Here is a 24,871-nt window from a genome sequence, read left to right as displayed (position 1 = left end):
GAGAGGAGGTGACTTGCGCGTTTGGCTAGTTTCCCAACGTCGGGGACGGAGGTGCGACAGTTAAAGATTAGCGTGATAGTGCTTCCTTTAAATAGCGGGCACCGACTGATCAAAGCGTCCAATTCATTGCAGATCCTCGGCCAGTGCAGCTATCTGGTACACGCTCCAGTCCCCAAACCTAACCCGAGATGGCAAACGCGTATCTGCAAGGAGTAGAGATCTCTGCATCACAGTTCCTGGATATTTTTCACCATTATGATAACGATGGTAATTTATTCCTTAAGATTGTGGATTATTCGTGGGGATGGCACTGAAGTAAAACGATTTTTGGGAAGTGTTGCGCCAAAGACCCTCATAGACCATTTGCGCTTTTTAGCGGGTTTTCGAAAATATGTAGTAGCCTATATTGAATGAAACAGACGATTTAGCTGTCAAAGACTGATATTTGTGTGACATTTGTTCTCTCAACTTTATCCATTGACAAATTGGATTGACAAATAATTGATTTAGAACCATTAACCACCATTTTATAGCGAAATATCAATAGGTACAAAACTATAAATGACTGGGAAATATGATTATAATATTGTGATAGGTTTAGGCACTAAAAATATGTTCAGTCAAAGTATGATTCAGTCATACAGCTGTCATGAAACGGAAAATGATGGATTTGATCCTGTGCGTTATATTCTTAAACTTAATGTAGGCTACTTTACGCATGTCTTTGATTGATTTGGTGCTTACTTCTTGCAGGTAATGGATATATTGAAGGGAAGGAGTTGCAGAGTTTTATAAAAGAACTTCAGCAAGCTCGAAAACAGGCAGGACTTGTAAGTAAACTGAATTATTTTAAACTTTAAAACTTGAATGTATCGGCAGTCGGCCTGACAACTAATTTTCTTCTCAGACTGAACTGTTATCTAATTTTTAAATGCATTAGGTATGACCCTCATTCGAATTACCTTCATCAGATAGGCCATACAGTAGACTAGACATATAGACATTGTGAAACCAATGGGGGGTTGATTAGGCTACTGGTGGTGCCACAGTTGAAAGCTTTCAAGTTAAAACATTGTGTGTGTGTGAATGTGTGAGAGAGAGCGAGAGAGAGAGATTGGGGTAAGTGTGGTGGGGAGAAAGAGAACTCAGTGCACCAGACATTACAGGCACCAAGCAGTTTTAACACTGACGCTGGTATTATGTGCACACCCTACAAGTTTTGTGTCTGTTTCAGCCGTGACATGTTGTCTTGTCAACATCCTCATCACTTATATTAGTGCTATTTGCTGTGTAATAATAATCAGTCATCTTTAATGTTTTTTTTACTAGAATAATCAAAAGGTTGGATTATAAAATGCAGTACAGGGCATGTCATTGAGAACATTTAATTTACAGAAGAGACTAAATGCATATTTTAGATTTCTTGTTGGTTCAATGAACATAGGGTTTTCTCAAGAGATGGAAATGGTGCATTTCATATAATGCTTCACTGAGCTTCCAGTTTAAAGTACTGTCATGATATTGTGAAACTGGTCGTTCTTAATGGACTCTAATTGACTCTTCGCTAAGCACCACCTCCCTTGGTTACTGTTGCAGCCACGGACACATTTTCCCTGGAAGCACAATTCTCCCTTCCAACCACTGGCGAAATCCCCTCACAATGATCTCAAACTGTGTTTTTGGGGTGGCAGGGTAGCCTAGTGGTTAGAGTGTTGGACTAGTAACCGGAAGGTTGCAATTTCAAACCCCCGAGCTGACTTGGTCTGTCGTTCTGCCCCTGAACAGGGGCCGTCATTGAAACTAATAATTTGTTCTTAACTGACTTGTCTAGTTAAAAAAATAAAAATACACAATGATATTATACACCGACTACCCCTTGCTAATCAAGAAGCTCTCTGGTATGTTGTAGTGGACTGCCATTACAATCGCTTCACTGAAACCTGGTAAACGTATGTCTATGGCTCAGTCAAAGCGTACAAAACTCTTTTGGAGCTAATTAGTGCTCTCAAATCATTTCCTGATGTCGACTGCAGATTAATAACATTAGCTAACATACATTTTGAGAAAACAAGTTATATTTAGTGGCAAGCTTGCTAGCATTAGCAACGTTCGGTGGTTAATGAACCTGAAAAATAGCTAACCAGATGAACTAGCAAACAATGTAAATAATGTATAATTTTTGGATTCTAAAAATACTCCATGAACAGGTTCTGGAAGCCTCGTGCACTATTCCATTATTTAGCCATTTAAACCATGTATTTCTTAAAGAAAACTCACGTTTTCTCACTGCCCTCACAGACTTTTATGTGTTTCAAACATGAGCTTCTCCGAGGTGAAGTACTCGAGACAGTTGCTATCCATTGGAGTGCTGTGATTAGTTGCCCAGAATTCTGGGGCGGGGCTTAGCGAAGGGTCAATTGACATTGATTAATACATTATGACTAGTTATGAGGTGTCAAGTTTTTGTCTGATCTACCAATATTTCATATGTCTTTCCATGCCTGAACGACTTATGGAACAACCTCATATTCCTGTTGCATCAGATTGATGGGTTGAGGGATGTATTTCCCACAATTCCATCTTGTTCAACTGTAAGCCCCGATGGGGAAAAGCAGTTTTGGGGTCCTGTGTGTGGCTGGTGTAGAGAGTCAGGCGCAGGACAGCAGAAATTAGTAATCAACGTACTTTACTCAAAATACAAAAATACAAGGCAAATATACGAGCCCACAATAACGGACCGATTTACAAAGAACAATCACCCACAAACAAACATGGGGAACAGAGGGTTAAATAATAAACAGGTAATTGGGTGAGTGAAACCAGATGTATAAGACTAAGTCAAAATAAATGGAAAATGAAAAGTGGATTGGCGGTGGCTAGAAGGCCGATGACGTCGACTGCCGAACACTGCCCAAACAAGAGGGGCCGACTTCGGTGGAAGTAGTGACAGTACCCCCCCTCGACGCGGGGCTCCAGCAGCGCGCCGACACCGACCTCGGGGACGACCCGGAGGACGAGGCGCAGGGCGATCCGGATGGAGACGGTGGAACTCCCGCAGCAACGAAGGGTCCAAAACGTCCTCCACCGGCACCCAGCATCTCTCCTCGGGATCCGTACCCCTCCCACTCCACGAGGTACTGAAGGCCCCTCGCCCGACGCCTCGAGTCCAGGATGGCTCGAACAGCATATGCCGGGGCATCCTCGATGTCCAGAGGGGGCGGAGGAACCTCCCGCACCTCAGACTCCTGGAGTGGACCTGCCACCACCGGCCTGAGGAGACACATGGAACAAGGGAATAATATAGTAATCTGGGGGAATCTGTAACCTGTGGCACACCTCGTTCAGTCTCCTCAGGACCTTGAATGGCCCACAAATCGCGGGCCCAGCTTCCGGCAGGGCAGGCAGAGGAGCAGGTTTCGGGTCGAGAGCCAGACCAGGTCCCCCGGTGAGAACACCGGGGCCTCGCTGCGGTGGCGGTCGGCGTTCAACTTTAACCGCCTTTAACGGCCCGTTGTAGGTGCACATGGGCATCCCAGGTTTCCTCAGAGTGCTTAAACCATTCGTCCACCGCAGGAGCTTTGATCTGGCTCTGATGCCACGGTGCCAGAACCGGCTGATACCCCAGTACGCACTGGAAAAGAGAGAGGTTAGTGGAGGAGTGGCGGAGTGAGTTTTGGGCCATCTCTGCCCAGGGGATGACCTACCCACATCCTGGTTTACTCTCTCCACCTGCCCGTTACTTTCGGGGTGAAAGCCTGAGGTGAGGCTGACCAAGACCCCCAGACGTTCCATGAACGCTCTCCAGACCCTGGACGTTAACTGGGGACCCTGATCAGAAACTATGTTCTCAGGCACCCCATAGTGCCAGAAGACGTGTGTAAACAGGGCCTCCGCAGTCGGTAGGGCCGTAGGGAGACCGGGCAAAGGGAGGAAACAGCAGGACTTAGAAAACTGATCCACAATGACAAGGATCGTCGTGTTGCCCTGTGACGGAGGAAGATCCGTCAGGAAGTCCACCGACAGGTGCAACCACGACCATTGTGGAACGGGTAGGGGTTGTAACTTCCCTCTGGGCAGATGCCTGCGAGCCTTGCACTGGGCACACATCTAGCAGGAGGAAACATAAACCCTCACGTCCTTGGCCAAGGTGGACCACCAGTACTTCCCACTAAGGCAACGCACCGTCCGACCGATGCCAGGGTGACCAGACTAGGGTGACGTGTGAGCCCAATAGATCAACCGGTCGTGGACAGCAGACAGAACATACAGGCGTCCAGCTGGACACTGGGGGGGAGTGGGCTCTGTGCGTAACGCCCGCTCGATGTCCGCGGCCAGCTCCCACACCACCGGTGCCACCAGGCAAGAGGCTAGAAGTATGGGAGTGTGATCTGTGGACCGCGCCTCCGTGTCATACATCCGGGACAGTGCGTCTGTCTTAGCGTTCTGGGAATCTGGTCTGTGGGATAGAGTGAAAACAAAACGTGTAAAAACCATGGCCCACCTCGCCTGGCGAGTGTTCAGTCTCCTCGCAGCCCGGATATACTCCAGATTGCGGTGATCAGTCCAGATGAGAAAGGGTGTTTAGCCCCCTCAAGCCAATATCTCCATGCCTTCAGAGCCTTGACAAAAGCCAACAGCTCCCAGGCCCCCACATCATAGTTTCGCTCCGCCGGGCTGAGCTTCTTTGAAAAGAAAGCACAGGGGCGGAGCTTTGGTGGTGTGCCCGAGAGCTGAGAGAGCATGGCTCCTATCCCGGCCATGGATGCGTCCACCTCCACTATGAATGCCAAAGAGGGATCCGGATGAGCCAGCACGGGAGCCAAGGTAAACAGAGCCTTCAGGTGACCAAAAGCCTACCTCCGGTAGTATTTGGCAAACCCTAGAAACCGCTGCACGCCCTTTACCGTAGTGGGAGTCGGCCAATTACGCACGGCTCCAATGTGGTCACTCTCCATCTCCACCCCTGAAGTGGAAATGCGGTACCCTAGGAAGGAGACGGAATGTTGGATGAACAGACATTTCTCAGCCTTGACGTACAGGTCATGCTCCAGCAGTCGACCAAGCGCCCTGGGCACCAGGGACACATGCTCGGCGCGTGTAGCGGAGTATATCAGAATGTCGTCGATATACACCACTACACCCTACCCCCATCCCGGCGATAATCTCGTCAACAAAGGCCTGAAAGACTGATTGAGCATTCATCAACCCGTACGGCATGACGAGGTACTCATAGTGCCCTGAGGTGGTACTAAATGCCGTCTTCCACTCGTCCCCCTCCTGGATATGCACCAGGTTGTAAGCGCTCCTGCGATCCAATTTTGTGAAGAAGCGCGCCCCGTGCATTGACTCGATCACACTGGCGATGAGAGGCCGTGGGTAGCTATACATCACTGTGATTTGATTGATCCCTCGATAGTCAATACATGGGCGCAGACCCCCATCCTTCTTCTTCACAAAAAAGAAACTCGAGGAGGCAGGTGAAGTGGATGGCCGAATGTATCCCTGCCCCAGCCGCCGTCTCCTCCTGTGACAGAGGATACACGTGACTCCTGGGAAGTGCTGCATCTACCAGGAGATTTAGTCGCCCTCTTCTTACAGAAGGTGAGAGCCAAATTGGCATATTCTGAGGGGATGCACACAGTGGAGACCTGGTCTTGACTTTCCACCGTAGTCGCACCGATGGAAACCCCCACACACCTCCCTGAGCACTCTCGTGACCACCCCTTGAGAGCCCTCTGTTGCCACGAAATAGTGGGGTTATGACAGGCCAACCAGGGTAAGCCCAGCACCACGGGAAACGCAGGAGAATCAATAAGGAAGAGACTGATTCTCTCCTTGTGAACCTCCAGCGTAACCATGTCTAGTGGAGCGGTGGCCTCCCTAATCAGCCCTGACCCTAATGGTCGACTATCTAGGGCATGCACAGGGAAGGGCATATCCACAGGAACAAGGGGGATCCCTAAACTATGGGCAAATGAACGGTCAATAAAATTCCCAGCTGCGCCTGAATCTATGAGCGCCTTATGCTGGGAATGCGGGGAAAACTCAGGAAATTAAATAAACACATACATGTGAACAACAAGGGGCTCTGGGTGAGCCTGGTGCCAACTCACCTGGGGTGACACGAGAGTGCCCTGCCTGCTGTCTCGACTCCCTGACGAACCGCACCAGCACCGACCAGCAGTGTGCCCTCTGCGGCCACCGATGGTGCAGGGAATGGCCCCTCCTCCGGTCGCTCTAAGTGCAGCACCTCCCAGCTCCATGGGCGTCAGAGCGGAGGTGCTGGGGGATGGAACTGACAGGCCCCAATCCGGACGTCTGCGGGTAGTCAGCAGGTTGTCCAGTCGGATGGACAGGTCCACCAGCTGGTCCAATGTGAGGGTGGTGTCTCGGCAGGCCAACTCCCGATGGATGTCCTCGCACAGATTTCACTGGTAGTGATTGATCAGGGTCCTGTCGTTCCATCCCGCACTGGTGGCCAAGTCCAATGCAAAATCCTGCGCGCTCCTCGCCCCAGCCTCAGGTGGAACAGTCGTGAACTCTGCGTAATGGTCCAACGCCATGATTCTGTAATGGGGTCCTGTGTGTAGCTGGTGTAGAGAGTCAGGCGCAGGACAGCAGAAATGAGTAATCAACATACTTTACTCAAAATACAAATATACAAGGCAAAATATACGAGCCCACAATAACGGACTGATTTACAAAGAACAATCACTCACGAACAAACATGGGGAACAGAGGGTTAAATAATAAACAGGTAATTGGGTGAGTGAAACCAGGTGTGTAAGACTAAGACAAAACAAATGGAAAATGAAAAGTGGATCGGCGGTGGTTTATCTGTGTCTCTACTCAGCGTTTTGGGGTCTGAATTGGATGCTCAGTGACAAACAGCACTGCAGTGCACTCTCCTACTTTGCATTTTGGAAAGATTAAACATTTATTTCCCATTCTGTATACAAGCAATTAGCCAAGCCTCTATAGAGCAAGTCAATTGGCACTTAATCCCAGAACTTTAAACAGGAGTAATAGCTCAACTTTTGCCAGACACTGAAAACACCTTTTAATTTACTCTATGGGGAGAGAGCATGTTGGGGAGTTGATTATGGAAAATTGCCGCATTTACCATCAAATGAAGTGCCCATTTACAACTGCCCAATCAATGCCCAGTGAGAAAACACCATTGAAGTGCAATTTGAAGTAGGATTGGAGTTATTAGCATATCTGACACCACTTTATGCAGAGAGATGCCAAAGATGGTTTCCACATTTAGCATGGGCATCATCACCAGACAGATCAATACAGAGATCAATGATTGGTTTTGACTGCATAGCGCATGCAGTGTGTAGATTGGCTCAGGGTCCTCTTACTTAGAAATTCCATTGAATTCAATCAAACATGCACTTTAACATTTGCAGAGTCACTTGGTGTTGGATAGTGGACATGATTTTGATTATGTCATACAGCTATAAAGATGGCTTCCAAAGATGGCCGTCATGCATCTACTCAGTGGACACACACATGGACTAGACGAAGAGCTCACTGATAGTACATCTTCCTTTCATACAACATAATCAATTTAACCCGAAAGACAAGGCCAATGTTAGAATATTGCCTACTCTCTACCAGTACACTTGTTCTCCAGTGAGAATGCAAGGTGATCTTCTTAGCTAGGAGTTAACCTCTCGTGCCAGTTTCTCTGAAAGGAAAATTATGAAATGATAATGGGCATATATTTGGAACATATTTGGTCAGTGCTGGTGTGACACTGGGATTTACAGATATTTGTTTATAGCATCTCAGGATATGGCTCACATTGTTCTTGAAGCAATGAATTGCTTTTATTGATTGGGTTTTGGAGGTGAAATGCAAATGTAAAAATCTGAGTCCTACTGTGTTTATAGTCCTATTATAGAAAGGCTCTATAAAACAGACATTAGGCATTACTAAGGTACCTTGATGTTCTCATAAAAACATAGAGTACTAACGCATCGATCACACCAACAGCGTCATTGCATTTTGGTACAGCGGAAGTACATTCATTTCCAATGGAACGCTGCGTGAGCCTTGCAGCACTGCGTTGCAGATGCAGTTGCAGTGCGTTCTGTGTGGTGCATACGTTGGATTTATAGAACGTATGCATCAAACTGTATGCGTAGACGACTTGACAGAAATGGTAGCAGGGGGTGAATGTTGAACTTTTGTTGAACACATATCCAGATGGTGCTGCGTACCATTTTGCGCATTGATGGTATAGGTGTGATCGAGGTGTAAGATACACTAATATTGATCTTTAATCCTTGGATATCAAATGTAATCTAGTTTAAAAAATATATATTTCAACTCATTTACTTTTACCATCGATACAATGGGAGTGAATGATTATGGTAAAGGCCATGTCCATCTTTTACAGAAATGCTCAATTTGCAGCTTAAAGCCTAATATATACCTTACACAAGTATGCAACACAAGAACGCAATTAACTACGCATGCAAAAAAGCCCACTTCAACAGGCCTACTGCAAGGCCATGTAGCAGATACAGTAAGTGCTACCCTTTAAGTGTTACACATCATACATATCTACAGTATCACATTGTCACATGTAACACTTCCCAGTCCCAACATAGACAACCTCAAATGGCTGCCTTTAAAGGCCCAATGTGTAGTCAAAAACGTGATTTACCTATGTTTTACATATATTTCCACACTATGGGGTTGTAATAATACTGTGAAAATTGCTAAAAAGCTGTTTTTGTTTATTTTTTTGACAATTTTGACAATTTTAATGGAAAACAATCACAGTAAGCTACTTGTTACCCATAAATGATTTGATATTGAGATAAAAATGACTGCATTGGACCTTGGAACTTATTGTAGCATTCTCTCGAGGCACTTCATATGCTTCTATGAAAGTACCTGACACTATCAGTGCCACGTCAACTCAAATCAATTACACTGAACGTGTCAGTGGAGATCTCTATCCCTCCCCACCAGGCATTACATCAGTAGCTGGCTGGCTGTGCAGCCAGGTCAACTGTGATACAAGTCAGTATTCCACGTCCATCAATGTCTGAGGACGTTGGGAGATGACGTGGAACCGGCCACTAGGGGCAACAGTGAGAGCTGTTACCTTCAAGTAGGTTGAGGTTTTGCTAGGGCGTTGTGAACGGGAATGGCATATGGGCGTAAACATCTAATTTAAAAGGTTGCAAGTTTTAATCTGGCAGTAGAATGTCGTTTTTATATTTGTTTTAAACCTATCCCAAACCTTAACCCGTACCTTAACCATTCAGAAAGAATTTTGAATAAATGCCTGAACTTAACCCTAACCATAACAATTCAGAGTTAATGCCTAAACTTAACCTTAAACACGTTGAAACTTTACATTTGGAACAACTTCTAAATTTGCCATTTGAGAAACATGGATCAATGTCTAATTCTGACATGAGACTTTGAGAGCTGGTTGGGCCCCTTCGTACATGCATAATCCATGCATCGCTTGGCCATCTGTATGTGTGCAGCGACATGGACTGACCAGTGTCAAGACTCTATTAGAATTGTGCTCTGGTGGGTGAAGATTACAACACTCGCTCCTAATCTGCTTGGCATGTTAAATGGTGTTTGTGAGGACACAAGGTATACAAGGTCTTTCACGGCACCAGGTACCTACTAAATAGCCTTTCTAGATAATTGAGCAGATTACTGAGCCCTCATGCTATCCGTGCTTGTATTTCAAACAACTAAAATCTTCCCTGCATAAAACATAATTACTTGTTATAAGGATGTGTGAATCCCTATTTAGTTTCGATGTTAACTAATTTTATTTTATATGTTAATTTTATATGTTGAGATTTGTATGTAATTCTTCAAGGTAAAAGCTACTGCAATTAATTGACAATGTAATTTTCTCTCTCTCATAGGAGCTTACAGACCAAATGAAGGCTTTTGTACAGGAATATGAGAAAAATACAGATGCCAAAATTGGAATTGTTGAGGTAAGAGTCTACATAACCTCATGATGCAGTAGGTTAAGGCCCACCTAGAATTTGGGACTTTCAGGGACACCGGATCTTGAAACACTGCCAGGTTTAGAGGGGGCTTCTCCCTCTATGAAAGGTGTTCAAATATCATTTTTTAAAGACAGTCAATTTAGCCGTGCAGGGTCAAGGGGATTCATATCTCTGCTATAGATGGATACTCTGAAGCTTTAGCTGACAGACAGGATCATTCAGCTGTACACAAATGCACCCACGCACCATCGAAAACAAACACACACAATGATTACGCAAAAATAGAGGTAATACACATCATTTGAAAGTGGAGATAACATCTATTGTGTTTGGAATACGAGATTGCCGTTTAAATTAGATTCTTCAGCAGCATGATGGAAGATCAGGAGTCCTGTTTGATTTTTTTTTTGTTGGCGTGGGGTGTTTCAATGCCCCCGGAATGGTTATGTTGCAGCTGTCTGATGGCTAGTCTAGCGGGAATAGTCTGAAAGTTTAGGCTGGGTCTCAAACCGGATTTACAATGCATTTCTCAGCAGCCAGCTGTGTGTTTTTGGGAGGCGGGTGCTGGTCAGATCGATAAGGGCTATAGCCGCAAAGTTGGGGATTAACCAGATATAGCATCCCACCAGCACCAGGAAGGACTTGACCTGTGCCTTGGGGAACGGGCCAGTCACGAACCGCCTGGACCTTCCTCTCCTTGGGTTTGACGTTCCCATGTCCGATCAAATAACCCAGGTACTTCACCTCCTCGAACCTCAGCTTGCATTTCTTGGGATTCGCTGTCAATCCGGCCTGCATGAGCACATCCAGCACCGCCTAGAGGCGCGTCAGGTGTTCTTCCCAACCTTGGCTGTGGATGATGATGTCATCCAAATAGGCCACTGCGTACTGTTGGTGGGGTCTGAGGACTCGGTCCATCAGGCACTGGAACGTGGGCGGGGCTCCATGGAGACCAAATGGGAGGACCCGTATTGGTATAAGCTGTCCGGTGTTGAGAATGCTGTCTTTTCCCAGGAGGAGGCTGCCAAGCGTACCTGCCAATATCCCTTGGTCAGGTCCAGGATGCTGATGTACTGGACCTTTCCCAACCGGTCGATGAGCTCGTCCACCCTTGGAAAACACGGCGGTGTTCCGATCGATGAGCTCTCGGAGTGCTTGCTTCTGGGTCGGTCCGAGGTCCGCATTGCTCGAGACCACCACTGGTCCCGTCGACGTCCTGGGTTATGACCACAACATGGCCAAGGCTGTCATCACGTGTCACCTCTTCAATAGGTTCACGTGGTAAATCTGTTGGTGTTTCCGTCTCCCTGGCTGCCGTACGCGGTAATTTATGGGTCCCAGCTTCTCTGTCACTTCGTATGGTCCGTGCCATGTTGCCAGGAACTTACTTTCTGCATTAGGGATTAGCACCTTCTCACCCACATGGAACTCTCTGGGCTGGGTACCCCAATTGCAGACCTTGGCTTGGGCGCACTGGGCCTTCGCCATAGGTTCCCTTACCACTGGCCTTATGCCTGTCTTTCGCTCCCTCATCGTCTCTACATGTTCCACCACGCTGCGTAAGGGGGTCGGCTAGGCTTCCCACACTTCCATGGCGAGATCCAGTAGGTCGCTTGGTCTCCTCTGTAGAGGAGGAGACCCAGTGGAGGCCTGGGGCACTTTCAAGTTCAGATCCTTCCACTGGAAATTGAAGAGGGGCAGCATGGGCCCCTCTTCCGGTTGTTCAGCAGGTGAGGTTGGTTCCGGTGCCCCCTCAGACCCCCAACTCCGGGTCCGTAGACACAGGTTTGGCAACCGCTTGCTTCCGGGCCGCGCAGGTGCCGGTCTGTCCCCACTCTCGTCGGTCGCCAGCTCATACTTTCGTTCCCAGCTTGTGCCTCCACAGTGCCGTGAACAGTGAACAATCTCGTCCCACGAGGATGGATACTGGCAACTCAGGTATGACACTCTCTACTATCTGGCAGCTCCCTTGTGGCATCACGATGGTGGCCTGCCTGGTCGAATAACACATGGTGTCACCGTGGACACAGGATACGGACACAGCGTTACCACACTCCAGGAATCCAACAGAGTGTGTGTGTCGTGACCGTTGACTTTCACTGGCACCATGGGTACTGGTGGTTCACTGTGGGCCCAACATGAGGTGACATAGTTTACTGCATGGCCCGACTAATCTCCAGGGCCCGCTGATGGCATTGACTCTTCTTGACCCGGGAAATTCGATGCGAGGTGTTCCCGGGCGCCACACTCAAAAACCTCCTTTGGTCTTCATCCACCTGGGGTTCTTAGCAGCGGGTTGACTCTACTCCAGCTGTCTCTCCGTGGGTCTCCAGTCCTTTAGCCCAGCTGACTGTCATATTGGGAGTACAGTGGTGGGGTCATCCTTCTGTCCCCTTTGACAGATTTGGCCTGCATCCCCTTCAGCAGGGCCTCTGTATTCTGATGCGTCTCCACAGCTCACAAGAGGTTCTCCAAGGTCTGGGTGCGTAGGCTCGCCGACCTCTTCATGTGAGGTAGCGCCATTAAGAAGCGGTCCATGACCACATTGTTGTCGGTTAGGAGCCATGCCCTGGTGAAGGTCGCTCATCTGGGCTCGTGGGGGAAGCTTCGGTCACAAACCTCTAATCGTGGACCAGTTGGGCCCGACGGGCCAGGCTGTATCCGTAGTGGCTGAGTACCTCCCTCTTGAGACAGTCATAGTTAGCCGTCTGTGTTGAGTTCATAATATGCCTTTTTGGCGTCTCCGGACAGGAACGGGGCCAGCAGACTCGCCCCCTTCGCCTTGGGGCAACCTTCTCGGAGTATTGTCCGTTCAAACGTGCAGAGGTAGGTCTCGATGTCGTCATCCTCCGTTGATAGTGAGTAAACGTCAACCCTGGTCTGACCACGTTCTTAGACTTGCCCTGTCCGGTAGCAACCCTCCCATGTGCTGCCCACCTGGCAGCTTTATGGGCCCAGTATGGCTGGTGAGCAATCAGCCCCTCTGTCTGTCACGTCAACGAGACTCCCCCTCGTGGCATGTCCGCGATACGCCACAATGATGGCGTTGAATCAACATGAAAAACTAGTTGGATTTTCAAAAAGTAATCAACATAAGGGAATTTAGTCTTTTTTTCACCCAACTTTATCCTAAATCCAATGACAGTGACATTTTTTGTTGATTTCACGTTAAATTCCTGTTAGTTGACAACTCAACCAAATGTAAATTGAAACTAGACGTTTAAATGACATCTGTGCCTAGTGGGTGGTGGCTAAACTGTCATTGGGGGCCATTGTTTGCCACTGATCAACTGTTAAAAATAAATGGGATGTTCAACCAATGTTACCATGTTTCAGGACAATACAGTATGATCTCTTATATATTTTCCTCTTTTCTCTGTGTCACAGCTAGTACAAATATTGCCCACAGAGGAGAACTTCTTGTTATTTTTCCGGCAACAGTTGAAGTCTTGTGCGGAATTTATGCAGGTACTTTTCTATAAACCAAGATTATCTATTTAAATGTTTTCAAGTGACTCATGACATAAACATAGTTTTTAACTGATTTAACTATTCTCTCCTCATTGATGATACAAACCCCTCTTTCACTCATTGTCTCATTCCAGGCTTGGCGATGTTATGATGCAGACCATAGTGGCTACATTGAAGCAGATGAGCTGAAGGTGAGCAATGCCTGCCGGTGTGTGTAGTGCCTCCTAATTTGTGTCTTGATGAACTGTCTCACTGTCTTCTCTATTTCATTATGGGGATATAGGCTCACAAGGAGCCTCTGAGGTCAATGCTCATCAGGACTGTAACTTGAAATCACTTTGTATTGTAAATTATTTTGGTAATTAAGCGTTTTGTAGGAATCCCGGGGGAGTTTTGTTTTTCTTAACCCGTATACCAAAGTTTCACTCATGTACAGTACCAGTCAAAGGTTTGTACACACCTACTCATTCAAGGGTTTTTCTTTAGTTGTACTATTGTCTACATTGTAGAATAATAGTGAAGACATCAAAACTATGAAATAACATATGGAAGTAACCAAAAAAGTGTTACAAAAAATCAAAATATATTTTAGATTCTTCAAAGTAGCCACTCTTTGCCTTGATGACAGCTTTGCACACTATTGGCATTCTCTAAACCAGCTTCATGAAATTAGTCACCTGGAATGCTTTTCCAACCGTCTTGAAGGAGTTCCCACATATGCTGAGCGCTTGTTGGCTGCTTTTCCTTCACTCTGCAGTCCAACTCATCCCAAACCATCTCAATTGAGTTGAGGTCAGGTGATTGTGGAGGCCAGGTCATCTGATCCAGCACTCTATCACTTTCCTTATTGGTCAAATAGCCCTTACACAGCCTGGTTGTGTTTTAATTCATTGTCCTTTTGAAAACCAAATGATAGTCCCACTAACCGCAAAGCAGATGGGATGGCGTATCACTGCAGAATGCTGTGGTAGCCATGCTGGTTTTGTGTGCCTTGAATTATAAATAAATCACTGACCGTGTCACCAGCAAAGCACCCCCTCACCATCACACCCACCTCCTCCTCCGTGCTTCACGGTGGGAACCACACATGCGGAGGTCATCCATTCACCTACTCCGCATCTCACAAAGACATGGCGGTTGATACCAAAAATCTTACATTTGGACTCATCAAACCAAAGTACAGATTTCCACCGGTCTAATGTCCATTGCTCGTATTTTTTCTTATTGGTGTCCTTTAGTAGTGGTTTCTTTGCAGCAATTCGATCACACAGTCTCCTCTGAACAGTTGATGTTAAGATGTCTGTTACTTGAACTCTGTGAAGCATTTATTTGGGCTGCAATCTGAGGTGCAGTTAATTGCCGATTTCTGAGGCTGGTAACTCTAATGAACTTATCCTCTGCAGCAGAGGTTAGCTGGATCTCCCTTTCCTGTGGTTTTCCTTATGAGAGACAGTTTCATCATAGTGCTTAATGGTTTTTACGACTGCACTTGAAGAAACTTTCAAGTTCTTGAAATTTTCTGGATTGATTGACCATCACGTCTTAAAGTAATGATGGACTGTCATGTCTCTTTGCTTATTTGAGCTGTTCTTGCCATAATATGGACTTGGTCTTTTACCAAATAGGGCTATCTTCTGTATACCACCCCTACCTTGTCACAATACAACTGATTAGCTCAAACGCATTAAGAAGGAAAGAAATTCCACAAATGAACTTTTAACAAGGCACACCTATTAATTGAAATGCATTCCAGGTGACTACCTCATGAAGCTTGTTGAGAGAATGCCAAGAGTGTGCAACACTGCCATCAAGGCAAAGGGTGGCTACTTTGAAGAATCTCAAATATAAAATATATTTTGATTTGTTTAAACACTGTTTTGGTTGCTACACGATTCCATGTGTTATTTCATAGTTTTGATGTCGTCACTATTATTCTACAATATAAAAATCAAGAAAAACCCTGGAATGAGTAGGTGTCTGAACTTTTGACTGGTACTGTACGTTGGCTTTGACCTTCCCTAGACTAGTGTCAAGAAAGTCGTGGAATAATTCAGTTGGATTGATGTGTGATAAGAAAGGGGGGATCAGAATTCCAAACGTATGCTTGAAGTTCTAGGGGTGCGAGGTTAATGTGGGTTCAGAGATCAGACAACCTAGAGTATATTTCACACCGAGTCGTGCTCAAACTCTTTATTAACTGAATCATGTCTTCACATTAGTAGGCATGCCAAAATACACCCACATTTATTATAATGTTTTTTCATTACCTTGAACCATTAGGTACACATAGGCACCGAGACCCACACATCCACCCCCCTCCACACAGGTGCACACCACAAACCTCCTTCAAACCTCAATAACCTAAATTAATAGTTAAAAGACATTACAGGGTTAGCTTTGCCCGTGAGTGTTTTGATAACGATAACACTGTCAACAGTCAAGCACTTTACTGCAAGACCTAAGAGAAATTATTGTATAAAATAAATACAAATATTGAGCTATACACTCTATCTAGAACCTAAAAGGGTTATTTGGCTCTCCTATAGGATAACCCTTTGAATAACCCTTTTTGGTTCCAAGTAGAACCCTTTTGGCTCTATATGGAACCCAAAATAGTTTTACCTGGAACTAAACAAAAATGCAAACTCCAGGTGTTAACATTTATCTGATGACATGAAAATAGAGCTCATTGGCCACTCACGCCAGTGGTGGGTTTGGCGTCACAAAAAATAGGAATATGCACAAAAAATCCCCATACCTACTGTAAAATATGCAGGTGGATCTTTGATGTTATTAGGCTATTTAGCTTCCACTGGTCCTGGGGCCCTTTTTAAGGTCAATGTCATCATGAACTTTACCCAGTACCAAGACATTTTAGCCAAAAACCTGGGTGCCTCTGCCAGGAGGCTAAAACGTGGCCACAAGTGGATCTTCCAGCAAGACAATAACCCCAAGCACACATCATAATCCACAAAGATATGGTTAGTTGACCACAACAAAACTACATTTTGCAATGGCCATCTCAGTCTCCGGACTTGAACCCCATTCAAAACCTTTGGTTTGAATTGAAGAGGTCCATACAGACAGATGAAGGATACCATGGATCTGTATGAAGAAAGGGTCTAAGATGCTTTCCAATGTGTTCTCCAATCCATAAAACATTTTTGAAAAAGGCTCAGTACCATTATCCTCGCAAGGTGAGGTATTGAAAACAGGGGTGCCAATCATTTTGACCCCTATCTTCTTGTGAAAAAAAAGTATTACTCGTTAAACAAAATCTCTCTTGAGCAACTATGTTAGTATAAAATAATTACATTTTTCAGTTTATGTTGAGCGTACAATATACAGTGCCTTGCAAAAGTATTCATCCCCCTGGGTGTTTTTCCTATTTTGTTGCAATACAACCTGTAATTTAAATAGATTTTTATTTGGATTTCATGTAATGGACATACACAAAATAATCCAATTTGTTGAAGTAAAATGAAAAAAAGAACTTGTTTCAATTTAAAAAAAAATTTAAATGGAAAAGTGGTGCGTACATATGTATTCACCCCCTTTGATATGAAGCCCCTAAATAAGATCTGGTGCAACCAATTACCTTCAGAAGTCACATAATAAATTAAATAAATTCCACCTGTGTGCAATCTACGTGTCACATGATCTGTCATATGATCTCAGTACACCTGTTCTGAAAGGCCCCAGATTCTGCAACACCACCAAGCAAGGGGCACAACCAAGCAAGCGGCACCATGACGACCAAGGAGCTCTCCAAACAGGTCAGGGATAAAGTTGCGGAGAAGTACAGATCAGGGTTGGGTTATAAAAAATATCTGTAACTTTGAACATCTGACGGAGCACCATTAAATCCATTATTAAAAAATGGAAAGAATATGGCACCACAACAAACTTGCCAAGAGAGGGCCGCCCACCAAAACTCACGGACCAGGCAAGGAGGGCATTAATCAGAGAGGCAACAAAGAGACCAAAGATAAACCTGAAGGAGCTGCAAAGCTCCACAGCTGAGATTGGAGTATCTGTCCATAGGACCACTTTAAGCCGTACACTCCACAGAGCTGGGCTTTACGGAAGAGTGGCCAGAAAAAAAGCCATTGCTTAAAGCTAAAAATATGCAAACACATTTGGTGTTCGCCAAATGGAGACTCCCCAAAAATATGGAAGAAGGTAGATGATCTGGTCAGATGAGTCAAAAATGTAGCTTTTTGGCCATCAAGGAAAACACTATGTCTGGCGCAAACCCAACACCTCTCATCACCAGCAGCATCATGTTGTGGGGATGTTTTTCATTGGCAGGGACTAGGAAACTGGTCAGAATTGAAGGAATGATGGATGGTCCTAAGTACAGGGAAATCCTTGAGGGAAACCTGTTTCAGTCTTCCAGAGATTTGAGACTGGGAGGTTGACCTTCCAGCACAACAATGACCTTACGGATACTGCTAAAGCAACACTCAAGTGGTTTAAGGGGAAACATTTAAATGTCTTGGAATGGCCTAGTCAAAGCCCAGACCTCAATCCAATTGAGAATCTGTGGTATGACTTAAAGATTGCTGTACATCACTGGAACCCATTCAACTTGAAGGAGCTAGAGCAGTTTTGCCTTGAAGAATGGGCAAAAATCCCAGTGGCTAGATGTGCCATGCTTATAGAGACGTACCCCAAAAGACTTGCAGCTGACATTGCTGAAAAAGTGGCTCTAAAAAGTATTGACTTTGGGGGTGAATAGTTATGCACGCTCAAGTTCTGTTTTCTCTTATTCCTTGTTTGTTTCACAAAAATATGTTGCATCTTCAAAGTGGTAGGCATGTTGTGTAAATCGGATGATACAAACCCCTAAAAAAAAAGATTTTAATTTCAGGTTGTAAGTCAACAAAATAGGAAGAATGCCAAAGGGGCATACAGCCTGAATTCAAAATTGATTACATGGATGTTGTTTTCCTCACCCATCTACACACAACACCCCATAATGAGAAAGTGATAATGTTTAGACATTTTTGCAAATTTATTGAAAATGAAATACAGAAATATCTCATTTACATAAGTATTCACACCCCAAGTCAATACTTTGTAGAAGCACCTTTGGCGGTGATGACAGTTTTGAGTCGTCTTGGGTATGTCAGTATCAGCTTTGAGTCGTCTTGGGTATGTCTGTATCCGCTTTGAGTCGTCTTGGGTATGTCTGTATCAGCTTTGAGTCGTCTTGGGTATGTCTGTATCAGCTTTGAGTCGTCTTGGGTATGTCTGTATCAGCTTTGAGTCGTCTTGGGTATGTCTGTATCAGCTTTGAGTCGTCTTGGGTATGTCTGTATCAGCTTTGAGTCGTCTTGGGTATGTCTGTATCAGCTTTGAGTCGTCTTGGGTATGTCTGTATCAGCTTTGAGTCGTCTTGGGTATGTCTGTATCAGCTTTGAGTCGTCTTGGGTATGTCTGTATCAGCTTTGAGTCGTCTTGGGTATGTCTGTATCAGCTTTGAGTCGTCTTGGGTATGTCTGTATCAGCTTTGAGTCGTCTTGGGTATGTCTGTATCAGCTTTGCACATCTGGATTTGGAGATTTTCTCCCATTCTTCCTGCAGATTTTCTCAAGCTCTGTTAAATTAGATAGGGAGCGGCGGCTAACAGCAATCTTCAAGTCTTTCCACAGATTTTCAATGAGATTCAATTATCTCAGAGTCTTTCATGTGGCTTTTAGCAAACTCCCAAGCATGTGGTCATGTGTATTTTTCTTTTCTCCCATAAAGCCCAGATTGGTGAAGTGCTGCAGAGACTGTTGTCCTTCTGGCAGGTTCTCCCACCTCAGCCAAAGAACTCTGTAGTTCTGTCATGGCCATTGATTTCTTGGTCATCTCCCTGACTAAGGTACTTCTTGTCCGGTTGGTCAGTTTGGTCAGACTCTAGGCAGAGTCTGGGTATGTCCATATTTCTTCAGTTTCCCAATGATGGAGACCACTGTGCTCTTGGAAACTTTCAACACTTTAGAAATGTTTTTTTTACCCTTCCCCAGGTATATGCCTCATCACAATTATAGCTCAGAGATCTACAGACAGTTCCTTGGACTTCATGGTATAGTTTTTGCTCTGCCAACTGTGGGACCTTATATAGACAGGTGTGGTTCTTTCTAAATCATGTCCAAACCATTGAATTGGCCACGGGTGTACTCCAATCAAGTTGTAGCAACATCTCAAGGCCGATCAAAGGAAATTGGATGCACCTGAGCTCAATTTAGAGTGTCATAGCAAAGGGTTGTTAATACTTATGTCAATTAGTTATTTGTGTATTTCATTTTCAATACATTTGCTAAACTTTCTAAAAACATGTTTTCACTTTGTCGTTATGGGGTATTGTGTTTAGAAGGGTGAGAACATTTTTTTCCATTTAATCCATTTTGAATTCAGGCTGTAACACAACACAATGTGGAATAAGTCAAGGGGTATGAATACTTTCTGAAGACACCGTAGCTCAGTATTTGCATGATTTATTTTATACAGTCTTTGTTTGCTCATCTTTATCAAGGGTGCCAATATTTCTGGACCTGACTGTACCTCCCGGACAGCATTGCATTTCAAATGTGTCTGCTATAGCAGGCGTTGTTGTCAAACTGATCTTTCTGCTTTTGCTTCATTTCCAGAACTTTTTGAAAGATCTGCTTCAGAAGGCTAAGAAACCATATGACGAAAAGAAGTTAGACGAGTATACACATACCACAGTAAGAATATAGTTTATACTTGTGCAGCTAGCCTCTGCAACAACATTGAGAACACTGTAGCTAAATGGCTACAACAAAATAGCTCCATACAGTATAGTCCTTCATTTTCTGTTTTGTAGAGATTTAATTTGTTTGTTTATTTTTATCTTCCAGCTCAAAATATTCGACTCAAACCACGATGGGAAGTTGTGTTTGGCAGAAATGGCGAGGTCTGCTTATGGAGTTTTCTCCTGTGTGATATGAATGATATATCTGTCTCCACATCGTGCTGTATATTACCTGAACACAATTCTTCAAATGTGTGTGGTTTTTAACAGACTGCTACCGGACGAGGAGAACTTTCTACTCAAGTTTCAGGTTGGTGGTTATTCCCAGAGTAAATCCAAGAGGTAATCGGAAAATCAGATTGACCTTGACTCCATTGTCTCCTCTCCCTCTATTTCCCTCCCCCTCTCGCTCGTCCTTCTGTCACAGAATGTGAAGATGGTGAGAAGAGAGTTCAACAAGATCTTTGAGTTATACGATCAGGTACATTCCAATAATACATTGTCATTATGCACCCTCTCAAAAAAACAAGAATCACTTGCTGTTATGGCTTTTTGAATGATTCAATGCATCTCAAGACACAGTATGAACAAGGACAGAAAGTGCTACAGACAGTGCTAGTCTAGGCAATTGCTGCTCTCTAGGGATGCACTCCCTCAATCTTTCTCTCTCATCCTCTTTATCTATTTCTCCTTCTCTTTCTTGCTCTCATTCTTTCCCTGTCCATCTACCCATTTATCTTCCTATTGCCCTTATTTGTATGCACAATGGATACAGTATATCCCCCCTGTCCCCATCACTCTTCCTCTCTCTCTTCCCCATTTCCCTCACCCTCTCCTTCTCCCTCTTTCCTCTCTCTCTCCCCCTATAATGTATGACAGTCCCTGGAGTAGGTCGGCAGATCGGCACATTCACTCTCGTGGCAGCGCCTACGATTCATATTGACTCGCAGGTTCATGTTGCATAGGCAGGCAGGAAGGCGGGCAGGCAGGCAGGCAGGCAGACAGGCAGGGAGGCTGACCGGCAAACAGACAGGGAGGCGGGCAGACAAACAGACAAGGTGGGCAGGGAGGAGTTCTGGGCCTTGCTGTTATGTGACATCCAGACAGGTAATTGGGGCAGCAAATGACAACACATTATTTAGTTTGCCTGTAGAGCATTACAGGACAATTAATCAGAGTGGCTGGCTGATCATGCTTTTACATTTGTTTTAGTCTTCGACCATACAGTAGAACCTGGTTTAAAGATTGATAATTTTATAAGTGCCATGTTGGCACTAACTGTTCCACATGGTTACTGATGATGGCGCTCTTGTTGCCAACACAGAGGATTGATTGCTTGACTCTGTGGTACAGTATTTCTATTGCTCTGAATGGAGTTGGACACACAGAGAAGTCCCCTAAGGTGGATAGGGATATCCTTGTAAAGGTATCAGCGATGTGGTTATAATATTGCTTTCAGTGCACACAAGCCAGTAAATACACAGAGGATGAATAGAAAATATCAGAAGGGCCCATGAACAGACTGTTCAAATATACACATCTGTTCATTAAGCCTATTGTTTTGTTTGTTTACTGAGATTAGGCTTGTGAGATGCAACGTGGCATCATGTTGTCACTGCATAACAAACCAAACCCAAAGGCGGGCTAAATGGTGTTTCTTGTGTGTCTCTCTCTCTGTCCTTTTCTCTCTCTCCGTCCCCCTCTCTCTGTCTCTCTCTCTCAGGATGAGAATGGCTATATGGATGAGAATGAGCTGGATGCCCTCCTCAAAGATTTGTGTGAGAAGAACAAGAAGGTGTGTTTCCATTCTGTTTAATTGATGGAGAAGAGCGGAGACTAAGGGCAAGATTCAATCAGTTCCAGCCTTAACCTGCGATAATCAAGAACTGCATAGCAGTCTCATTGTTTTTATGTTGGCGATGTCTGAGGTGTAACTGCGTTGGAGCTGTCAAATCAGCAAGCAGCTGCCGGCGTTTTACTTATCGTGGACATTGCCATTGGATGCGCCAAGTCGAATTAGTAACAAACCCACACCGCTGAAACACCAGCTATGCGGGTGTCAGCTTTCGCTGGATCTGATTGAATCTAGGTCTGAACAGTCCAAAGAAATATTTTAGTTTTTCATCTTGAGACTTCAAATATCACAGAGGGCCTCGTTTGTTCCCTGTGGTGATATGATTGGCCTGAGGACAATCACAATACCTCTTCAAACAAACTCATAAGAGCATGCTTAGAACTGGACAGATATCCAATCTCTCTCTCTCTCTCTCTCTCTCTCTGACTCTTTCTCTCTCTTTCACACTCTCTCGCAGCTGACTTAAAAAATAATAATCTGGATGTCAATATATCAAAGCCATATGTGACCTGCATGTAGAGCCTACTCTTTTGTTTGTGCAAATATTTTGTCATCTTTATGAGCTAAGCTTTGGGCCAGCGACCATCTCAAAGCCGCAGGGGATTTTGAAATGGAAAAAGTAGGGTTAATGTCAAATCTGTAAAAGTCAAGGGAAAAAAATGACAAGTTGGATATCTTCATCTGTTTCTTGTCTCTGACAGGTGCTGGACGTCAACAAAATCCCCACATATAAGACCGCTATTATGGCGCTATCAGACGGGGGCAAGCTGTACAGGACAGAGCTAGCTCTTGTGCTCTGTGCTGAGGACATTTCAGCCCCTGCCCCCTTATAAACCACTCCTCTTTCCACCTTACCACACCCCCTCCATCCCCTTCTAGCCCGCCTCCCTTCCCCTCGCTCATGAATTGTGTAAAGATACTGTCGCTTGAAACTCCAAGGATGTAGGGTGTATTTTTGTTTCAGTTTTTGCATTTCTTTCAATAAATCTGTCAATTTGCCAGTGACAGTGTGTGCGTAGCTAGGGCACATTATCAGAGACATAGGGTGTCACATACTTTTCAAACCTTTTGTTTCTATACTCTTTGTAAATGTACAGATTTTTGTAACAATGAGATTGATACCACCATTGAAAGTCCCTGTACTTTGTCCTCTCTATACTACATACTCCAGGACTGTAGCCTCTCATTGGCTGAAAGAGAGGGTGTGTCCCCTGCTGACCAATGACAACAATGTTTACCGTATTGTTAATTAATATCTCTACACCAAGAAGTCAAACTACTAGTAACAATAACTTATACTATTAGAATTAGATCCCTCCATTAGCCTAAGCAATATGTTACTAAAATGTTTCTGTAATGTTGTGCATGGAAACTAAATATAATAAATAGCGGAAGAACAGTTCTGTGATGTGAGACCATTTTAAGCTATATATCGTTTTGCAGTGCATGTTAGTTACTGAAGGCTAGCCTTGTGTGGAGGTACTACTGAATGGACAAGCACATATCTCGGAGTTGTGTAGCCTAAACCCCGTGACCCCTGACCTGCCCTGTGTACAACGATGGTGCCAGTCTCTGATGTGCTACATGGACCTTTTTTTGCACTGTTAACAATGCCATGCCCCACCATGCTGGGCACCAGAAACACTGTGTAAGATGTAATAAAAACTCTATTCAACAACTACCTTTACACCCCAACTGTGTGCATCACTGTGTTGCTACTTGACTGACAAAGGGGGAATTGAAAATGTCAAGAATGATATGGATGACACAAAATAATTAATTTAATTTCAAAATAACAAATAAAAAAATGTAATATATACACTGAGTGTACAAAATGTTAACAACTGCTCCTTCCATGACATAGACTGTCCAGGTGAAAGCTATGATCCCCTATTGATGTCACTTGTTAAATCCACTTCAATCGGTGTAGATGAAGGGAGGAAACGGGTTAAATAAGGATTTTTAATCCTTGACACATGGTTGTGTATGTCTGCCATTCAGAGGGAGAATGGGCAAGACAAACATTTTAAGTGCCTTTGAACAGAGTATGTTAGTAGGTGCCAGGCGCACCAGTTTGTGTCAATAACTGCAACGCTGCTGGATTGTTCACACTCAAGTTTCATGTGTGTATCAAGAATGGTTCTCCACCCAAAGGACATCCAGCCAACTTTACACAACTGTGGAAAGCATTGGAGTCAACATGGGCCAGCATCCCTTGTAGAGTTCATGCCCCGACGAATTGAGGCTGTTCTGAGGGTTAAAGAGATTGGTACAAGTTGCAACTTAATATTAGGAAGGTGTTCCTAATGTTTGGCATACTCAGTGTGTGTATATATATATAAGCTATATACAGGTATCGCCAGATCTGGTGGACAGGAGAACAGAATTAACATAGGTATTTGAAAACTATTCTGAACAGCACAATTAAGCTGTGCCTTAAACGAAGTCAGAGACTCTACAGCCCTGATATTGACTGGAAGTTCCACAGTCGAGGAGCCGCAAAACTGAAAGACCCCGTCACCCATAAATGTTTGTCTGCAGTGGGGATGCTGAACGGAGACTTACCTGGAGGAGCGAAAGGTGTATGTGAAGTAGGATGGTAGAATGAGGTCAGACAGGCACTTGGCTCCAGAGTTGTGGATAGCTTGGTAGGTGTGAACCAGGATTTTAAAGTCAATGCGTGAGCATATTGGGAGCCAGTGGAGGTTGAACAGCACTGGAGGGATGTGCTTACAGGGGGAGGTGAGGACACTTCAGATGGAACGTCCTTAA

At 44.7% G+C, this 24,871-nt stretch overlaps 1 protein-coding gene across 1 annotated transcript; it reads left to right on the top strand.

Moving 5' to 3' along the window:
* LOC124006144 (calbindin-like) lies at positions 1 to 23,778 on the top strand. Its single transcript, XM_046315952.1, has 11 exons — positions 1 to 267; positions 754 to 830; positions 9,918 to 9,992; positions 13,395 to 13,475; positions 13,613 to 13,669; positions 20,120 to 20,197; positions 20,351 to 20,406; positions 20,515 to 20,554; positions 20,672 to 20,725; positions 21,968 to 22,039; positions 22,801 to 23,778. The coding sequence occupies exons 1-11, from the start codon at positions 189 to 191 to the stop codon at positions 22,930 to 22,932; spliced, it is 801 nt and encodes a 266-aa protein (XP_046171908.1). The 5' UTR covers positions 1 to 188; the 3' UTR covers positions 22,933 to 23,778.
* The last annotated feature ends 1,093 nt before the right edge of the window (positions 23,779 to 24,871 follow it).

The sequence above is a fragment of the Oncorhynchus gorbuscha genome, linkage group LG19, assembly GCF_021184085.1.
Source record: "Oncorhynchus gorbuscha isolate QuinsamMale2020 ecotype Even-year linkage group LG19, OgorEven_v1.0, whole genome shotgun sequence".
NCBI classification, from domain to species: Eukaryota; Metazoa; Chordata; class Actinopteri; order Salmoniformes; family Salmonidae; genus Oncorhynchus; species Oncorhynchus gorbuscha.
The sequence above is the reverse complement of the archived record's forward strand: the minus strand, read 5'-3'. Positions and strand labels throughout refer to the sequence as shown.